Here is a 16,586-nt window from a genome sequence, read left to right as displayed (position 1 = left end):
TTCGCTAAAATAAGCCCTCCACGGGAAAATAAGCCCTTCCCAAAAATATTGCAGCACAGCAGCGCCATGAAGTGACTACGCTTGCCGTCTCCTGCACCTCAAAAATAATAAAACCTCCCCTGAAAAGAAGGCCAAGTGCTTATTCCGTGGGTCAAAAGAAAATAAGACACAAGTTAATTATATTAGCATATTCATAATTATAAACCATCTTTATCTTTAATTCATACATAGCAATAATCTTTCTTCATCTAATTTCTAGCTCTTTATCTCTAACCACTCGTAAAGTCTATTCCATGTTAAGTAATATTCTGGGTCTTCTTTGTGCTTTATTTTTAATGTCAATCTCTCTCTCTCTGCACAGTAATATTTTCCGAATTGCATCCTCATCTAATGGAATGTCCTCATTTTTCCAATATTGTGCAAATACTGTATTCTGGTTACTCTGGTTTCACTTCAGATCGTATAAATCTTTTGCCTTTTACTTTTGTCCTTTAAAAGATCTACTGACTCTTTTTTCCTTTGGGAGAAGCGAAGGAAACGGCAGCGTTTTTAAAGAACTGGCTGTAGAAATAAAAAATGGAAATTTGGCCCAGTCAACTTTGTTGGAATTCCAAGTCTGTCGTCTGAATTGGTGCCTATAATTATATTTCTAAAAAAGCCACTGGCTTTGGATTACAATTGATTACCATGCCCTTGTCTCTTTTTCTGGCAATAGAACCCAGACAGAAGAAAAACTCATTATTCCATAAAATTTGGTCCTTTGCAGTCCGAGAGAAAGTACAGTGCTATGAAGCGGTGGAATTTTTTCTGTTAGATTCTGAGGTAGTTGATATTATTCCTGATGGTATTCATTTTTATGTACAGTAAAGCAGCGAGGGAGGTAATTTAGATACGTACTAAGGGCTATTGATGATTATGATATTTATTTATGAGCCGCGTTGGCGCAGTGGTTAGTACTGCAGACTATTTCTGATCACCAGCTGCCAGCAGTTTGGCAGATTGAATCCCACCAGACTCAAGGTTGACTCAGCCTTCCATCAATCAATCAATCAATCAAACTTTTATTTATAAACCGCACCCTTTCCTAAGCAGGACTCGAGGCGGTGTACAGTCATTATTAAAAACCATATACATATCAAAATAGAATACGTATACATAAACATAGACATAGACGGAGGAGGTAGAAAATATACTGTACCATATTTAATTAAAATACAAATAAGATTAAAATTCCCTTAAAAATTCCACAATAAGATGTTTGCCAGGAGGTGAAAGATGGAGCTATAAATCGGCTAAGCCAGCTAATTGGAACAGGTGGGTCTTAAGCTTCTGTAGGAAGGAGCGGAGGTCGTTAATAGTTCTAATATCGGGGGAGAGGTCATTCCAGAGGGTTGGGCCCATCACAGAGAAGGCTCTACTCCTAGGCGCCACCCGTTGGCACTGCTTGGCGGATGGCACCTGGAGGAGTCCCTCCCTGTGAGAGCGAATAGGTCGTAGAGATGTGTGAGGTGAGATGCGATCCCGCAGGTAACTAGGTCCTTCTGAGGTGGGTAAAATGAGGACCCAGATTATTGGGGGCAATAGGCTGTCTCTGTAAACCTCTTAGAAAGGGCTGTAAAAGCACTCTGAAGTGGTATATAAGTCTAAGTGGTATTGCCTTTCCTTCCTTCTTTCCTTCCTTTTTTCCTTCCTTCCTTCCTTCCTTCCTTCCTTCCTTCCTTCCTCCCTCCCTCCCTCCCTCCCTCCCTCCCTTCCTTCCTTCCTTCCTTCCTTCCTTCCTTCCTTCCTTCCTATGCAGTATTTCAGGCTAAATCTGTCCACTGCCAAGAGTTTGATCCTGACTGGCTCAAGGTTGACTCAGCCTTCCATCCTTCTGAGGTGGGTGAAATGAGTACCCAGATTATTGGGGGCAATAGGCTGTCTCTGTAAACCTCTTAGAAAGGGCTGTAAAAGCACTCTGAAGTGGTATATAAGTCTAAGTGGTATTGCCTTTCCTTCTTTCTTTCCTTCTTTCCTTCCTTTTTTCCTTTTTTCCTTCCTTTTTTCCTTCCTTCCTTCCTTCCTTCCTTCCTTCCTTCCTTCCTTCCTTCCTTCCTTCCTTCCTTCCTCCCTCCCTCCCTCCCTCCCTCCCTCCCTCCCTCCCTTCCTTCCTTCCTTCCTTCCTTCCTATGCAGTATTTCAGGCTAAATCTGTCCACTGCCAAGAGTTTGATCCTGACTGGCTCAAGGTTGACTCAGCCTTCCATCCTTCTGAGGTGGGTAAAATGAGTACCCAGATTATTGGGGGCAATAGGCTGATTCTGTAAACTGCTTAGAGAGGGTTGTAAAAGCACCATGAAGCGGTATATAAGTCTAAGTGCTATTGCTATTCAGGTCTTAGTTCCCCTTTTTAGTTAATCCAGGTGAGGAACCTGAAGGCTTAAATAAAATCTGGAGTCAATATGGATGAGGTGAGGACTAAGAATTGACAAGTTATGTGAGTGGTGGCTCTGCTGGTAGAGAAGGGATTTTGACGATACCCGACTGGTTAGACAAAGTCCTAATTTTAGGCCCTTGAATAGCTCTTTGGGATTCAGGCCTTTGTAGTTTTGGCTAGATTGATTTGCAATACAGGTACTTCTCGTCTTATGACAATTACCTGTATTTGGAAATACACCACCTGTATTAAAATACTGTACTGTAGCTTCTTTTTGTTGTCTCCAAGCATACATTAAGCTTTCCATGAGTGTAGGTGTGGATTGTGGGTTGAAGATCACTGTCTTTATGAAGTGGAGGAAGGTAAATGTAGAGTAAATATATAGTAGGCAAAATGTAAAACTTCAAAATATTTTTTAAAAAAGAAAAGGTTGCTAATAATATTGATCATAATGTACTAGAGTCAAATGCTCTGCATTGACTGACATGTTGTCAGACTCTTGTTGGTTTTGATTCTAGAACATTTTAAGCTCTTTAGAATTGAGAGTAGAAGAGGAGAGGGAAATTATCCTCCTATTTTACCCAACTTCTAGAACAGGGGTGTCAAACTTGATTTCACTGAGGGCCGCATCAGAGTTGTGTTTGACCTTGGGGGGGAGGCGAGGGGGGGGCATGGCCAGGGTGGGCGTGGCCAGCTCAACATAACTCGTGTCGGGGGCGCCTGTGAAGACCCGAGCACTCTGGCAGAGAAAACGGGCTCCCGAGCTCCGTTTTCGGCTGCGACAGCCTCCTGCAAACCTCTGCCAGTGAAAATGGAGCTCCGGAGGGCTGCATGCAGTTTTCACTGGCAGAGGCATTGCAGGCCGGTCCTTCTCTATTTATTGGGCGACCTTGCGGGCCAGATCTAAGTACCCTGCGGACCACATCTGGTCCCAGGGCCTTGAGTTTGCCACCTCTGTTCTAGAATATCCTTTTAGAATCGAGGTATCTGTAGATGCAATTTCTATCCTGCTGTTTTTGTTGCAATGAGAGTTTGATATATATTAGTAAACATTACCCTTTGAATGTTAGCTGCATTTAATCTTTTCAAATAGGCTGGAAATCTATTTGGATATCTGTTTTGATCATGGGGCCATCCCAATGATCCCATGATCAAAATTCAGCTTTTTTGGCAACTGATTCATATTCGTAATAGTTACAGTATCCCGGGATCTTGTGATTCCCCTTTTGCCACCTTCTGACAAGCAAAGTCAATGGGGAAGCCAGATTCACTTAACAACCGTGTTACTAATTTAACAACTGCTGTGATTCACTTAACAACTGTGCCAAGAAAGATCATAAAATGAGGCAAAACTCACTTAACAAATATCTCATTTAGCAATAGAAATTTTGGGGTCAATTGTGGTTGTAAGGTAAGAACAAATTTTGGCATATTAACATGTCTACATGCCTGCCTATATCTATCTATCTATCTATCTATCTATCTATCTATCTATCTATCTATCTATCTATCTATCTATCTATCTATCTATCTATCTATCATCTATCTATCTATCTATCTATCTATCTATCTATCTATCTATCTATCTATCTATCTATCTATCTATCATCTATCTCTTGTCAGTATTATAATGTGATATCTCGCCATAACAAATATTTCTGTAAAGTATGTATTTAAAACATGTTCTTAAGCAAATGCTGCTTCTAACTTAACTTGCTTGAAGGTCAAAATAGTCAGCTGTAGAATGACAAGTGTTAATTAAACCTGCAAGAATCTCTCTGCTCCAGCATGGATGATACTCAGCTCTTGAGAAATACCTTCCCACCCTTCTTATCAAATGCCTTGGAACACACCCTGGTTGTATTCATGCTAAATTTAAGCATTGCAATTTTTTTTCTTTAAAAAAACCCCTTTGTTGAGCTGGATTATGCAAAAGAGAGCTTTTCAGACATAATTTGAGTTCTCCTTTTTAATTGGCAACCGCAAATTTGCCAATTATCAACTGCCTTCAGATGTTATGGGTGGTTTTTTAGAAGAGATTGGACAACCATTTATCTGGGTTACCTGCTTGAGCAGGGGGTTGGACTAGAAGACCTCCAAGGTCCCTTCCGGCTCTGTTATTCTGACACCTAACATCTTAATGTTATCATTCACTCTTGTACTTTTGCTCCCTAATTTTTCTTGTATTTGAATCCAAAGATTTCTTTTCTCTTGCAAAACTGAAGTCAATCCTTTTTAAGACCTCTCAATAACTGCCTTCAGTATTTCCCTGTCTGCTTAAATGGTGTAAGGTTTTGTTTAATTTGATCGAATCCTACTAAGGAAAAAGATAGTTAGCTTTACAAATCGCTTCTTAAGGACGAATGTTAATGAGCCTGATATGGTGGTCACAGTTGCACTTGGCTATGTATATACAGAATTCTTTACACATTGATTACAAACTCAAGTGGCTGGGTCCTTTTTGAGCCAATAAAGCCAATTTTTTGTTGTGATTCTCGTAGTCTTCTTCGCACAGGCTCTTAAAAGACAATTTAAAGCGAAGAAAAACAAATAAGGGGACAAAAAAGTTTTTCAGACAGGGTGTATCGAACTACAGTGGCTTCCTGGAGACATCGTATCCGGAATTAAATTTGGGTTTTATTTTGGATTCAGGCGATTGTTTTGGTAAAGAGACATTTCCACTTCCTTCTGAAACATTGCCTTGTAAGTTAAATAAGAAGCAGATGCCCTGCGTTGATTTATTTTTGTTCCTGAAATCTCTTTTTACTGCGAGAGTATGGAATATAAACAGTTTAGGCCAGTCCAATTACAGCTCTAAACAGTCTGGTTTTTTTCTTCCTTAAAGGATTAATCCTAGATAATTATTGCATTTTATATCCTCTTTTCTTGGAGAGTTTAAGAGTGCACGCATGGGTATCCCCCCCAAAATCCCTAGGTTTGGATTGAGAGAGATTTTCCTTGTGTGTCCAATCACGCTTGGCTAATAAAGAAAATATTCTATTCTATATTCTAACTCAGCGTAGTCACCCAGTGTGTTTTTTGGTCAAGTTAGGACTAACCTTTGGGTCTCCCCGTTTTTAGCTTTTAGCCATTGTGTTACATTGATTGCTATGAAGGGGTATTTACTTGCCCCAACTCTATAAACCTCCATGGTTCAGTTCCAAGGTGAGAGAAAGATGCTGGAAACATGGAGGGTGATTGGAAAGTTGGTTTAAGGATTAAGCAGAGCCACATGGGTTCTGGTGTTGCTGACCACACGGAGTTGAGAATGGGTTTTTTTTATATACCTTCTCTTGGGCTTTGCACTTGAGCTTCCTGTTCCTGTACAAGAACATGTATTCTATTGGCTGTTGTCAGACTCCCACAGGGCCATGTTGGGGTTATGTAGAGGTCACAGTTGGCTCTATAGGCAAAGTAGAAATCTTAGGTGTTTCTCTGAGCTAAGTTTGGTTGAAGTTTCTGAGGGTGATGCAATGAAGGGGCTTGTGTTCTGAAAGGATGTTGGGCAATTCCTATTGTGGCTTAAAGGTTTTTTTTCCTGATGATGGGTAATCCCGTCATCTTGGAGCTGAAGGTCTTTTGTTTTGTAGATAGGCTGGCCCAGTCTTTCTTAATGGGCAGAAAATATTTGCTGGGGCTATTAAGACTGAGTCTGCTTCCTGCCTCTAAAAAAACATGTTTCTCCTGTAGGAAGTTAGCACCCACCCCTCTCCTAGCAAAATGACATATTTTAGGAAATATGAAAAGGACAGAATATTCCCCCCAAAAGGGAGGCAGAAACTCAGCCCCCCATACCTTTGTCAATGGGCCATTAAGACCTGGGCTAGTCTATTCTACATAACAAAGATCTACCTCCTTCAAGCAAAGCCTTAAAAGGAATCCCGAAGCCCTTTCATTCCATCATCACCCAGCAAGAGTCAACCAAGCTTGGGACTCAGGACAGCCTAAAGAGTTGCCCCTGCACAGCCCCATGGGAGTCTGACAACTGATCAGAATACAAGTTCAAACTCAAAAGCCCAGAGAGAGCATGAAACCAGGAACTTTCAGCATCTCTCTTTTCTTCTTCACCCAACATCTTGAAGCATGTGATCCTGTTCATCAATAAACCTTCTTTCCAAGCAACTTCCATGAATCCAATGTCTTTTCCCCCACTTGGAACTAAACCCAGAAGGACATTTCTTCCAACACTCCCATTTCTCATTTAGGGAAATATATTATTCTTCCCTTTTTAAAATAGTCCTCAAATTATTTCATTCTTCTAGGAGGGTGGGTGCCGACTTTCTACACTCCTATGCTATCATTGTCTTCCTCTTCTGACTCTCATTCTCTACCCTCTGTGCTCAGATACCAGCTGTTACCGCCATCGTGAACTAGATCTGTCACTAAGGAAAGAAATGTCCTCGGTTATTAATGGGTGAAAGTCACCCGGGATGACTAATTTCATTACGGAGTTTCAGCCATCCCTGTTTCTTTGAGTTTTCTTATTTTTCTTAATTCTCGGGGTGGGGTGGAACAGCATATTTTTTTTATGAAGCTGCATGGCTGAAATCTCGTGCCCCCTACAAACTTCCCTTCGAGGTCCTTCTAGCAGCTTTACTGCAGACTGGAAGCAGAGCAGAAGATGTGTTTTTGGGTCAGTGGTGCATTGCTTCCAAACGATTTAGAAAAATCCCTACTTAATTTGTTTTTGTTTCGCACACATTTTGGATTCTTCGGAAGATTTTACATCCGTAAAACATTGGCGTTAATTGCTGCTGTCCGTTCATGGGTAATCCTGGTTTTCAAAAGTCAGTGCAGGAAGACCAATGTGTAGTGTAATGATGCATCACATGAGAACACGTTGAAATCTCCTCCTGGGTGAGAAGCTTTTTAGATGTTCTTGGACCTCTGTCTCAGTATCATCAAACTCACAATAGCCAAGGCTGTGACGGCATCAAAGATGGAAAGCCGTCTAGATTCATCAGGCATTTACAAATTATAAACAAATTATTTTATTCAGTCTTTATCCCTCTAGTACTATCCAACTACTTCAGCATTCTTCATTGCCAGCTCTAAGGTGTTTGTTGTGCCTGTGATTATTAATTTGGTCTTGTTTACATTTAAATCCCATGTTTTCACTCTGTTTCTTGAATTTATTACTAGAGCTTGTAGATTCCCCCCCCCCCCCTTTTTCACCTACTGGGGTAGTAGCATCCACATAATGCATTGATGTTTCTTCCTCCACTTTTAAAACCACACTCATCCTCTTCCTATCCAGCTTAATATACGTATATCCTGCATAAAGACTGAATAAATAAGGGGAGAGGGTTCAGCACTCTCGGGGGCTCAGTGGCTAAGATGCCGAGCTTGCCGATCAGAAAAGTCTGCAGTTCGGCGGTTCGAATCCCTAGCACCGCGTAACGGAGTGAGCTCCCGTTACTTGTCCCAGCTTCTGCCAACCAAGCAGTTCGAAAGCGTGTAAAAATGCAAGTAGAAAAATAGGAATCACCTTTGGTGGGAAGGGAACAGCGTTCCGTGCACCTTCGGTGTTTAGCCATGCCGACCACGGAGACGTCTTCGGACAGTGCTGGCTCTTCGGCTTTGGAACAGATGAGCACCGCCCCCTAGAGTCAGGGACATATGTGCGAGGGGAATCTTTACCTCTACCTTTTTATCCAGCGTGTGGATTTTAAAGTAACCCATCCGAAATCACCCTGGCATGCTCAGGAAGACAGACTGTTGTGTGATGGGTAGATGGTACACTAATATTATCCTTCTCTTATCCCAGCCACATAAATAACAGAAGCGGAGACTAAAATATTGGCAGACTGCTGGATGGAGCTGGTGGTTTCTGCCCTGGCAGACAGAAAAATGGACTCTCCTCTTATTCAAATCTCTGTGATACGTGCCAGGCTGATGCTTTCATAGAAGATTAACTCCTGGATGATAGTCATTCTACCAGCAGCTGAGCTAGCATTAAAATTTGTTTATGCGGGTTAATAATTATTTAATAAACAATGTATTATTTCAGGGAAGAGAGGCCTGTACTGTCGTCTTCTGACTAGGTTGCCTAATAACACTGCCACTTTCCCCCCCTTCCTCGTTGGCTTTTTGGCTTGACTTCTTTCTTTTGGCACTTCTAAACCATTGTGCCGAATTTGTCAAACAAACACATCTGCTTGCTTCATTTTTCCTGCAAACGGTCGTTTTAGAGCTTGTGTATTTTGTACAATGAACTGCTGTGTTGCTGTAAGGAGGAGAGCTGTGCCTGACATTTTGATCATTTCCTATCTGAACAAAAGAATCTGATTTACCTGATTAAAGCAATAACTGTCTCCCATCCAAGTATATATCATGTCAGAGCTGTCTGTTTAAATATGTTTCAGAAACATAGGCCTGTACCATGGGATCATTGCAGCATGTTTGTAAACATTTTTATATGAAACTAGCTGATAACCCGGTTTTGCCTGGGTATTTATTTATAAGGGGAAAATGTCCGGACCAAACGAAATTTCTAATGTTGGATTTCCTCCCTTGTGGGGTACTGTGAAGCCGTTACCATGGCAACTCCACTGTGCTGTGTACTAGAATCCATTTTACGGCAGTACAGTAGAAGCCATTTAAAGGCACAACAGACTGTATCTTAATAGAACACTCCCCCGAGGGGTGTTGGAGGTGTTTTACTCCCACAGTATTTTTCTCCAGAGAGTAAGTCATCTGTGTACCAAGTGTGGTTGAAATTGCTCGAGACGTTCCAGAATTATGCTGGAACATACATACACACACAGCCATTTATATACCTATACCTATACCTATACATATACGTAAAAATAAATAAAGTGTTATGTCAAAGCACCTGGTATGCCCAAATAGGGGAGGAGAGCTGTGGCTTAGAGGCGAATACAACTGCCTAACATGTAAAAACAGCCCAGGTTTGAATCCCAGTAAGGGTATGGCTACCTGATTAGAGCTAAATAGCTTGAAATAGATCTCTATTAGTCTCCCTTTATTTATTTATCAGCACAAATGCAACAAATACATACATACATACATACATACATACATACATACATACATACATACATACATACAATTTGTGGTAGCAGTTGCTGCCACTGTGCAACAGGGTAAAGAATTTATGAGTGTATATTTGTAGTGTTTAATTGTTTAGTGAGTTGCATCAACATAATACATGAGCTACCAAACGCAAGTCTCTTTACTATGTATTTATAGTTTGTCAGGTACCGTAAAGGATTGTAGAGCTGGCCTTGGGGAAGTATGAATGAACAGTCAGCATGCTGGCTGGGGAATTCTCGGGATTGAAATCCACACGTCTTAAAGTTGCAAAGGTTGAGTAATGCTGGGCAGGGAGTGAAAGAAGTACGACAAGGAACTTAAAATAGCCCTGTTTTGATTTTTGTTTGCTAAATGATGGGCGGAGAGAAACTCTGACACTCTTTCAAGAATCTGTTGAGAACAATAAAGAAGCATTCCTGGAATCAGTTTTGAAAGCCTGGCCAGGTTACTTCTGTCTTTCCATCAAGGTGAGGTTATGATGTGTTTCTTACATCTTCCTCAAAGTCAGCCATTTATTCTTTTATGGGTCTTTAGTAACTGAATTCCCACTGGTCCCAAGATGTTGCCATGTTTGGTTAGTTGGGGGATTAAACAGTGGTGGGATTCAGTTTTTTTAAAAACTTCCGGTTCTGTGGGCGTGGCTTGGCTTTGTGGGCGTGGCAGGGGAAGGATACTGCAAAATCCCCATTCGCTCTCCACCCCACTAACCTGCTTTCCAGCTCCGTTCTCCTGTTCAGGGCAACAAAAGAAGATCAGCTGGGAGGCAGCAGGGGCGGGGCCAGCCTATTTGACGATTCTCCGAACTACTCAAAATTTCCGCTACCGGTTCTTCAGAACTGCTCAGAACTGGCTGAATTCCACCTCTGGGATTAAAAGAGGGACCACGATATATGTTACATCAGGTTCTTGATGGAAAAACTGTATATAAATCAAACTAATATTATGAATGAAGGCAAATATATGTGGCCCAGGATAGTGATGCAAGATCGAGTTTGGGTTGGTTAGCGGGACCAAATTCGATCTCGCAAACTAATATTGTATCATGCAGGGTGTCAGGAATGAACCTCAGGAGCCCACGTATTAAATTCCCATGAAAATGATTTATTACTAATCATACCAATGCACGAGAATCTACTAATGGCTAGCACTACCTTGCCTAAGCGTCAATGGACTTCAAGAAGGGTTGAGCCCAGTTCATTTGTGGCTATGTAGAAGTTCTAGGCTGATTCCTGTTTTCGCTCGGCCCCCCCCCATGCTCTGCCACTTCTCCTACACATGGGACACGCATGGTCCTTATTTTGTGAAGCTTGAGGCAAGAGTGAGAGGGCTCTGCTGCTTGCTAAGATGGCTTTCTTGTCTGACGAAAGAGGATAGTTTGGCACAGCTTGTCCATTTTGTACTAATGTTTCCCCCCCCCCCTTATTTTTCTACAGGCTGGCAGTGATGGCGAAAGCATAGGCAACTGCCCCTTCTCCCAGAGGCTCTTCATGATACTGTGGCTCAAAGGAGTGGTATTTAGCGTCACAACAGTTGACTTGAAAAGGTAAGGAACGTACTGTTCTTTGTTGTTGTTAGTTGCAAAGTTGTGTCCGACCCATCACGACCCCATGGATAACGTTCCCCCAGGCCTTCCTGTCATCTACCATTCCCCGGAGTCCATTTAAGCTCACACTTACTGCTTCATTGTCTCCATCCAGCCACCTCATTCTCTGTTGTCCCCTTCTTCTCTTGCCCTCAACCTTTCCCAGCATTAGGCTCTTCTCCAGTGAGTCCTTTCTTCTCATCAGGTGGCCAAAGTATTTGAGTTTCCTCTTCAGGATCTGGCCTTCTAAAGAGCAGTCATGGTTGCTCTCCTCTAGGACCGACCGGTTGGATCGCCTTGCAGTCCAAGGGACTCGCAGGAGTCTTCTCCAGCACCATAGTTCAAAGGCCTCCATTCTTTGGCGCTCAGCCTTCCTTATGGTCCAACCTTCACAGCCATCCATTGCAACTGGGAAAACCAGAGCCTTGACTACACGCACTACATCTAATACTCACATATATTAATCTACCGAATCCATCGGCTTTATTTACTTCAACAAGTAACTCCAAAAATAAATGGAGAAAAGTTTTTCTTGCAGAAAAGTATTTCTTTTTCCCCCCAAGGTTTTAAAATTTTTTTTAATACAAATTATACATATTATAGGAACAAAGCGTTGTCTGGGTCTTTTCTTTTACATCCTCCCATTTACATAGTCCTTTGTACATGTGGTTATATGCTATGAAAATGAAAAAATAAAAAACTTTATATATAAAAAAAAAGCTCACGCCGACTGCTTCGGTGACTCCATCCAGCCACCTCCTTCTCTGCCGTCCCCTTCTTCTTTTGCCCTCCATCGTTCCCAGCGTTAGGCTCTTCTCCAGCAAGTCCTTTCCTCTCATTAGGTGGCCAAAGTATTTGAGTTTCCTCTTCAGGATCTGGCCTTCTAAAGAGCAGTCAGGGTTGATCTCCTCCAGGACTGACCGGTTGGATTGCCTTGCAGTCCAAGGGACTCACAGGAGTCTTCTCCAGCACCAGAGTTCAAAGGCCTCCATTCTTTGGCACTCAGCTTTCCTTAGGGTCCAACATTGCTGTTCTTAGGGACCTCTTACTAGACACGTAGTCCTAGATTACGACCACAATGGAGTCCAAAATTTCTGTTTTTACCCTCCCGGAGGCTTGAGGAAAGTCTCTGGAGTCTGGGGAAGGCGAAAACGGCACCCCCGCCATGTTGCAGGAGGTCGACTAGGCTACACCCACCATGGCCACGCCCACCCAGCAACCACACCCACCCAGAGAACCTGTTGCTGAAACCATCCCCTGGGTGGATCCCACTGAAACTTACAGGCTAAGATAATTTTAATGGCACTTCTGTTAACTGCCCCAGGTTAATGTCACTCTCAAGCTCTACCTCAACAGTTTATTCGCAGGGTGTGAGTGGTTCCAGTAGAAGCCACACTGCCATATTGTCTACTCTGTTGCTTATTTTGTAGTTTACAGCTTGGCTAGGCTCTCATTCCCTCCCCGAGACTCCCTGGTCTTTGCGGTGCCTAGTATGGTATCCGAAGGAATTTGGGGGAGCCTTCACCCCGAGACCAGCTGCATTCTGTTCTTCCACCATGTCACTTTCATAACGGATTGTCCCAAAGGCCAGCTGGTTCTTCCTTTTCTCCCCTGCTGAATTGATATTAGGCTTCTCTTATTCATATGGCACGTTGAAGCATGAAAGGAACAGATTAATAACGTCGAAATACAGCATCGGACAATTGTTCCGTCAACGGGGTCATTGCTCTCTCGGCAGCACGCCTGTTTCTGCCACATGGAATTTTCCCAGGAAGTCAAAGAGTAAAGGGAAGAACTCTTAATTGATGGAGGCAGCTTTTCCAATTACTGCACTGCTGACACCATGAACTGCAACCAATATACATACATACATACATACATACATACATACATACATACATACATACATACTTACATACATACATACATACATACACAACACACACACACACACACACACACACACACACACACACACACACATATATATTCGTAGATTTTCACGGGTGTAGGTATACTGGTTTTGTTGTATTCGGGTCTTTTTCCGTGTAAGATTGAGATTGTCTTTGCAACATTTGGCTTAGCCAAAGACCACAGACTGAAGATGGCGAGTGCGATCTCACTGAAACGTTGCAAAGACAATCTCAATCTTACACGGGAAAAGATCCGAATACACACACACACACACACACACACAACATACACACATACTATACACACAAACACACACATACATACATACATACATACACACATACTACACACACACACACACACACACACACAGGTACATAAAATGCCACCCAGTAACTAAATGCCACCCACTAACTAACCAAATGGAGCCCAGCAAATCCTCAGTGCTGTTTCTCTCCATTGTTCATGGAACGAGAGAAATGGCAGAGGAGATAAAGACTTTCTTTGGGGCTGTTGATGTTCATGGGAAATTATTTGAGCCCTTCCTCATTATGAGAGTTTTTCTTTTTGAAGTTTTGGATTGAAGCTTTGTGACTTTGGAACAAGTCCTCTTAACTTGAAGTGTCTTTATAACTTCCCATGGTCACTAAACGAAAAGTTGTAGGTCGAGGACTAACTGTAGGTTGCTATTCAGCACACGCATGTGATTTCATTTCCCCGTTCCCGCCACGGGATTAGAACCTGCATGCATGAATGCCCAGAGATCAGGATGACAGGTTTCTTGCTTCTAACTGGGATCTGTCATCATGGGCTCCCTTCATTCATGCGTGAATACCTTAAGTGATCGGAAAATGAGGTGTGTGAATATGTAATGCCAAGCCTAAGAAGTTGCCCTCATTTCTGAGAAAGATGGCTAATATACTTAATGTTGTGGCCTGTCGGCAGCCAGCTCCTCCAGCAGCCGAATCAGATGAGGAGGCGGCATGGAAGTCAGGGCCAGCATCAAGGCCACCTGAGAGCTCCGAGGATGAAGAGAAAATGGAGCTGTCAGAGAGAGAGACAGAGGTGGAGCCTGGGCTGTCCGTCTGCCCTCAGATGGAGAGTCAACAGCCCCCAGATCTGGAGGTGGCTGATTAGGAAGCAAAGCAACAGCTGGGTCCAATGCCTGACGCTCAGGTGTGCACAAAGCAGAGGAGAGGAGAGCAATGGAAATCTATGGGCCGATCCTTGGGACGGAAGAGCCACTGCTGCTAGTGAAGCCCCGCCCTAGTTCTGGAGATAAATGGCAGGGGGAGTGGAGATGAATGGGTGTGGCAGACTACTCCCTGCTGGACAGACCTGTTAGTCTGCTCTGTGTGTGTGTGTGTGTGTGTGTGTGTGTGTGAGAGAGAGAGAGAGAGAGAGAGACAGAGAGACAGAGAGACAGAGAGAGAAAGAGAGAGAGAGAGAGAGAGAGAGACTTTTTTGCCGGGGCGGGCTGCTGGTGCTCCTAATAAAGGGAACATTTATTTAACTACAGAGTGTTTTTCATGTTTGGGAGCTGGGTCAAAACACTTAAGTTCACATTTGTATAGCTTTGACAGTTGTGAACTATCAGAAAAACAAAACGTTATTGCCCGATCGAAAACTCATGCTTTTGACTCACTGTGGACTTTCTATGCCTGGCTCTTCGTTCCCATTTCCTTAAAAGGGAAAACTCATTTTCCCTCTTCTGTTAGGACATAAACATTGAGCTTTAACATAGCCGCAGTAGGTCAACGGGGTATTTTCCTCACCCGTGTCGCCACAGACGATGGCAATAAGACGCAAGCTCCCCTCTTGAGCACATATTTGCAGAGAACTTGGGTGAATTCCTGTAGCCTCTACATGGCTCCCACCCGTTGAAAAGTTCACAGCTAAGGAATTGTGCAACTCAGGAAAAAATGCTATCAATGTTCTCTTCTGCATCTTCCTTTGCTACTTTCTCTTTTTATATCTAATTCTACGCTAACAAGGGAGATGTTTGCAGTTCTGTTAATCCTACAAGCACAACTGCATGCAGGCTAAATGGGGACAGACCAGCCTTTTCCTCCACTGCCAAGCGCTCGTATTTTTCCCCCCCTCTGCAACTACTAAAGACAGAGGTTTCGTTCTTTTCCATCTTCAGGAATGCAGCTTGAGTCTGTTATGCAGGAATTAAACGGTCTTTGTTGGAACGAGGAGCGCTGCAGCATCCCAAGTTCTAGCTTGTTTGGGAATAGAAGACACTTTTGGGGACTCGGTTTTGCAGCGCCTCGGAAGCGAGCCAGCGGTTTTCAGATTTTTCTTTTTTCTTTTTGAGAAGCCCGGAGGTTCTTAAAAGCTTTAAAGAATGGCTCGGTTTTTTTTTTGGAGAGCAGTGGGGAAGCTAATAACTAGAAGCTGCTTTCTTCACAAAGCTGTGCTGGATTGTGCTTTAGGCTCCGTGCAGTTTAAGGAGAGTAGAAATGAAGATCGGTGGGTTGAGCCGTGCCTCCATCTTTGCTGTTGCTCCTGCCCTCTTGGAACATCTTGCCGCCCCTCCCAAGGTGTGGTTGTCCCCAACTTTTCTATCCTTTCATAAGCACCTAAAGATTTGGCTCTGCCAGTTAGTTTAGGGCCCCACCTTCCCCTCATTCCACCCCCACCGTCCCCACGTCTCCTTGATGTTGATCTTTGGTTTTAATTTAATTTATTCATGCTTTAATGTAGATATTATTATTTTTTATGTCTGTAAGCTGCCCAGAGTTACCTTATGGTAAGATGGGCAGCCCATAAAATTTATAAATAAATAAATAAACCTCCTTTTGTTGTTGTTAGTTGAGAACTCCAACCCATCCCGACCCCCTGGACAACGTTCCTCCAGGCCTTCCTGTCCTCTACCATCCTCTGGAGTCCATTTAAGCTCTTGCCTACTGCTTCGGTGACTCCATCCAGCCACCTAATTCTCTGCCGTCCCCTTCTTCTTTTGCCCTCAATCTTTCCCAGCATGAGGCTCTTCTCCAGTGAGCCCTTCCTTCTCATTAGGTGACTCAAGTATTTGAGTTTCTTCTGCAGGATCTGGCCTTCTAAAGGGCAGTCAGGGTTGATCTCCTCTAGGACCGACCGGTTGGATGGCCTTGCAGTCCAAGGGACTCGCAAGAGTCTTCTCCAGCACCAGAGTTCAAAGGTCTCCATTCTTTGGCACTCAGTCTTCCTTATGGTCCAACCTTCACAGCCATCCATTGCAACTGGGAAAACCATAGTCCTGACTTGTGTTGGCAGGGTGATGTCTCTGCTTTTTAGTATGCTGTCTAGATTTGCCATTGCTTTCCTTTCCAGGAGCAACTATTATTTCTTTCTCTAAGACGGCAGTGTTTTGCTGCAAACCTACTAAGTTTTTCCAGAGGATAAAATGCATAGATCAATGTTTATCCACCTTGGCAACTTTAAGATGGGTGGACTTCAATTTCCAGAATTCCTCAGCCGGCACACAGACACACCCAGAATGCCACCCAACCTTCTAACCAGTTGTTTGTCTTGGTATCTGTTCATACAAACCTTTAATGGGGAGAAAAATACACAGGTAGCCCTCGAATTGTGACCACAATGGAGTCCAGAATTTCTGTTGTTAAGCGAGACA

At 43.1% G+C, this 16,586-nt stretch overlaps 1 protein-coding gene across 1 annotated transcript in view; it reads left to right on the top strand.

The window, feature by feature from the left end:
• Positions 1–16,586, top strand: part of CLIC4 (chloride intracellular channel 4) — a 63,174-nt gene that overhangs the window by 24,380 nt on the left and 22,208 nt on the right. The window contains exon 2 of the mRNA XM_081962003.1: positions 10,905–11,014. Within this exon, the coding sequence (XP_081818129.1) occupies positions 10,905–11,014 (110 nt within the window). The remainder of the gene's footprint in view (positions 1–10,904; positions 11,015–16,586) is intronic.

Source organism: Natrix helvetica, assembly GCF_964273705.1.
Source record: "Natrix helvetica genome assembly, chromosome: 9".
NCBI classification, from domain to species: Eukaryota; Metazoa; Chordata; class Lepidosauria; order Squamata; family Natricidae; genus Natrix; species Natrix helvetica.
This window is presented reverse-complemented; position numbering and strand designations above follow the sequence as displayed.